The sequence below is a fragment of the Elephantulus edwardii genome, unplaced genomic scaffold (assembly GCF_000299155.1).
Source record: "Elephantulus edwardii isolate Elephantulus edwardi_28Jun2011 unplaced genomic scaffold, EleEdw1.0 scaffold00217, whole genome shotgun sequence".
Lineage (NCBI taxonomy): Eukaryota > Metazoa > Chordata > Mammalia > Macroscelidea > Macroscelididae > Elephantulus > Elephantulus edwardii.
The window spans coordinates 1,156,538-1,160,595 of record NW_006399967.1 but is presented as its reverse complement, the minus strand read 5'-3'; the positions used below and the strand labels follow the sequence as shown (position 1 = coordinate 1,160,595).

The 4,058-nt window shown below is 52.9% G+C and overlaps 1 protein-coding gene across 1 annotated transcript in view; it reads right to left on the bottom strand.

The window, feature by feature from the left end:
• The window catches only part of LOC102867912 (zinc finger protein 426-like), a 14,305-nt gene extending 10,640 nt beyond the window's left edge, over positions 1–3,665 (bottom strand). The window contains exons 1-3 of the mRNA XM_006897967.1: positions 3,635–3,665; positions 2,843–2,931; positions 2,181–2,307 (exon numbers count right to left, since the gene is read on the bottom strand). Of these exons, the coding sequence (XP_006898029.1) occupies positions 2,181–2,307; positions 2,843–2,931; positions 3,635–3,665 (247 nt within the window). The remainder of the gene's footprint in view (positions 1–2,180; positions 2,308–2,842; positions 2,932–3,634) is intronic.
• Positions 3,666–4,058: the final 393 nt, after the last annotated feature.

Sequence of the window (4,058 nt, the reverse complement as noted above, 5' to 3'; positions counted from 1 at the left end):
CATATTGTAGGCTGCAGTCCTTGACACTCTGCAGCAGGCGCTTCAGGTCCTCCTCAGTTTCAGCAAGCAGGGTTGTGTCATCCACATAACGCAGATTGTTGATAAATCGTCCACCAATACACACACAAAAATAATAAAATTTTTTTAAAAAAGAAAGAAATTATGGTACATTCACACAACAGGATACTATGCAGCACAGAGAAGCAATAACTTTGTAAATTATTACCTAACTTGGGAGGGACTGGAGAGCAATATGCTTAGTGAACTAACTCAGTCCTACAAGGATAAATATTGTGTAAGACCGTTATTGTAGAATGAGTATAAGGATCCAGGAGGGGTGGGAGACTCTGGAAGCAAAGGGATGAGGATGTGCAGGGAGAAGGGGGATTCATCATTGGGTGGTACGATTCGATGGGGGGGGTGAGGGAAATGGAATGAATTTGTATTTGAGTTTTGTAAAAAAACTAGAAGAAGGAAAAAGAAAGAATGGGTTTGGGGTCCTCTTCTGCTTCATGAGAGTGAAGATGAGGTGTTCATACTTTTGTATGGTGTGTGCCTTCCATAAAACTTGTTACGACGTCAGCACATTTTTTAAAAAAAGGGAAAAATGGGCTTGAACCACTGAACATCAATGACTGAAGACCAGACCACTTGTGAGATGACGATGGACATAGTACATGAAAAGAGCAAAAGGTTAAAAAAAAAAGAGCAAAAGACATCATTACAAAGACAGAGGTGAAAGGAAAATCCAAAATAGATGTTAGAAGAGACCCTGAAAATTGGACTAGAGCTCTGAGAAGCCAAAATAAAGGGAAGGGACGTCAAAATAAAAAGAGATGAACAGAAAATGTCAAAGGGCAGTTCGAGAAGACACAACAAATCCTAACAGAATGCTCGCTTGGCATTTCTCAGGGTGAAAGAAATTAACAATAAACTCAAGCCCTGAGTTGAAATACTGAGAGATACTATGGGCAAAATCTTGAATGATCCAGAAGGCATCAAAAGAAGATCAAAAAGAAGTGGCCAACAACTGAAACATTTCAAGAAGTGTCGTATGATCAAGAGCCAGTGGTGGTGAAGGAAGAAGTTCAAGCTGCACTGACATGTTTCAAACAGAAGATGCAGCCCCGGGCGTGCTCACCAGCCTGTGCCCGGAAATTCGGAGGAAAGCTGCCTGGCTGACTGACTGGAAGAGATCCATAACTGTTCCCATTCCCAAGAAAGGTGAGCCAAGCAGACTGTGGAAATTATTGAACAATATCATTTTTCTCACATGCAAGCAAAATACTGCTGAAGATAATTTTTAAAAAATGGCTAGAACAAGACACAGAGGACTGTCAGCAATTCAAGCAGGGGTTAAAGAGGCCTCATTATTCTCCTGGTAGACCAACTTCTCACACCATCCACCAGAGTAAGCTTGCTGCGTCACATGATGTGAACCAAGGAATCCTCGAGCTTCTCCCCTGTTTCTCCTCCCTGCTCACTGTGTGGATTTCAACATGGGACGTCAGGAGGTCAGAGGATTACAGGACACAGACTTTCTCACGCAGAGTGACTGTGCCCCCAGGGGACACTGACTGATACCTGGGGACATCTGTCGGTGCCATGACTCGGTGGGGAGTGTTAGCAGCATTGAGGAGGTGGAGGTCGGGGTGCGGCTCACCACTTTCTAAGGCAGAAGACAGCCCGCCCCAGTGAATGATCCAGCCCCGAATGTCAGCAGTCCAAGGGCCTGAGAATCCTGATGCTAAATACTTGGCAAAACCCCCAGAATTCAATCCCTGCCACAGAATAATCCCTACCGCAGAATAAATTTGTGCTGGTCAGATGGTGGGAACTGGGGGGACCCTGCAGCTTCTGTGGTTTCCATTCTCTCCCTCCCACCCAGCTCGGTGTGTGGACTTCGGGGTGGGGGCAGTATCATCCCAGGATGCCAGGTCACGTAATTTTAGGATGCCGAGTCTCCTGGGGGTCAAGAGAAGTCCCTAACCCAGGGGTTCTTCCCAACTAGGGGTGACTGACCTCCAGGGGACATGTGGCAAACATCTGTCCCATCTCAGTGGAGGGGGTGCTCTTGGTGACGGCGTGGGGGCCCCCCGAGAACAATCCAGTTCCGGTGGCAGCAGTGCCGAGGGGAGGCTGCCTTTTTGTGGGGACAGGAAGGAAGACGTCAGCCTTACCGAGTGACGCCAGGTTCCAGTAGGTCTCCAGCATCACCTCCCGATACAGGGTTCTCTGAGAAGGGTCCAGCAACACCCACTCCTCCGGGGTGAAGTCCACAGCCACATCCTTGAAGTCCACGGATTCCTGAAACATCCGTAGGTTCTGGTGATCCCCACCCAAGTCCACAGGGGGAGGGGGTGTGGTGAGGTCACCCGGCCATCTGACCGCAGGCTCAGGCCCAGGGCCTCCCCTGAGTGAGTGGACCCAGGCTTGTGGCTGTACAGGTTCTATACAGGATGACAGAGACTGCACGTGACTGCTTCCATCGCACTGGGGGCTGCTTTACTCGGAACTAGCCCTGGTTCCCACACAGGCCCCCGGACGTGAATCACACTCGGAAGCTCATTCCTTCTTTCCCCAGACAGTCAACACCACAGTCAGACTTCCCTGTTTCCCTCGTAGGACCCTGCACAACATGAAGCAGCAAGTCGGCCTGGAAGAGGGTCCCCATCAGATTCTGGATGCTGGGGCCGCGGTGGCATCTCCTGGGCAGCCCGAGTCCCCCGCGAGGCCCAGAGATGTTAAGGGGCTAGGAGCCAAACTCCGGGCCAGGAAGGAGAGGCGGTGCGCTCGTGGACGGATAAAGGGAACGCTGCAGAACGAGGAGTTTCTCACTCACCTGTGACGATGCTGGCAGAAGGCCGGCAACCACCTGCTCCCGCTCCACGTTCCCCTTGCGTGGCTGGCCGAGGCCCTGGGCAGGCGGGGCTGGGGCAGACAGGGAGAAAGGAGCGTGACTCAAAGGACACAGAGCTGCTGTTGAACAGCCCCAGCTCGTGGTGACCCCAGTGTCAGAGGAGGACGGGACCCCCCGGGCTTTCAGCCGTGCCCTCCTGGAAGCAGATCGGCAAGCCTTGCTTCCGAGGTGCCCTACGCTCTCAGCCAGAAGCCGAGCGTGCTCACTGCACCGCCAGGGGCCCTCAGGTGACACCCAGCCCTCCCAGATCCTCAGAGCCACAGACCTGGAAGTTGCCAAGCCACCACCGCCCCCAAGATGCCACCTCGGGCCACGTCTGAGGCCACAGCCCCGAGAGTCTGATCCCAGGAGAGTGATGGCCTCCTATGGCTGCAAACTAACGCTGACCTGGACAGGGCTGGCTGCCCAGCTACCTGAGGCTATGAAATCACAAATGGGGATCTGCATTTGTTGTCCCAGGAAATTCCCTCCTACATTTCTGGACGGCTGTGTCGGACATCAGTGAACCAGGGCTCCTGGGCCTCCGCTCTCCTGGCCAGGCTCAGCTAGGACCTCTCACTGCCCCGGGACCGTGCTGGACGCAGGAGCCTCCCAGGACTCCTGGGCCTCCGCTCTCCTGGCCAGGCTCAGCTAGGACCTTTCGCTGCCCCGGAACCGTGCTGGATGCAGGGGCCCCGCAGACATCTCTGTGGGTACCAACTGGCTGAAACTCACCGTGCGTGGCGTTCAGGTCAGCGGCTGCCATCGTGGGCGGTGGTCAGCAGGGTCAGCCTGCGAGGCTGGGCAGTGGCAATGCCAGCAGACCCCTTGTCATTCCATTTTCCCATGGCCCCTCGGTCAAGATGCCTCTTAGCACCGTGGTGTCTGGAGACTTGTTTCAAAAGCCAGTCATCACTGTAAAAACTTAACACCAACAAAAAGCAAACCAGTCAATAAAAAAAACGCCTCTTGGACTGTGGTATCTGTGAGTTCTGTCTCAGCCATCAAAACCCAAACAGTTAGGCAGTTTCTCGGAAAGCCGAACCTAGACGCCTAGTGGGATCTGTGAGATGAAGGCCCTCAGCCGCGCTCCCAGCTGGAATCAAGCTTGTACCTGCAGTACCGTTACGGCCAAATTGATCCACATGGTACCACCAGG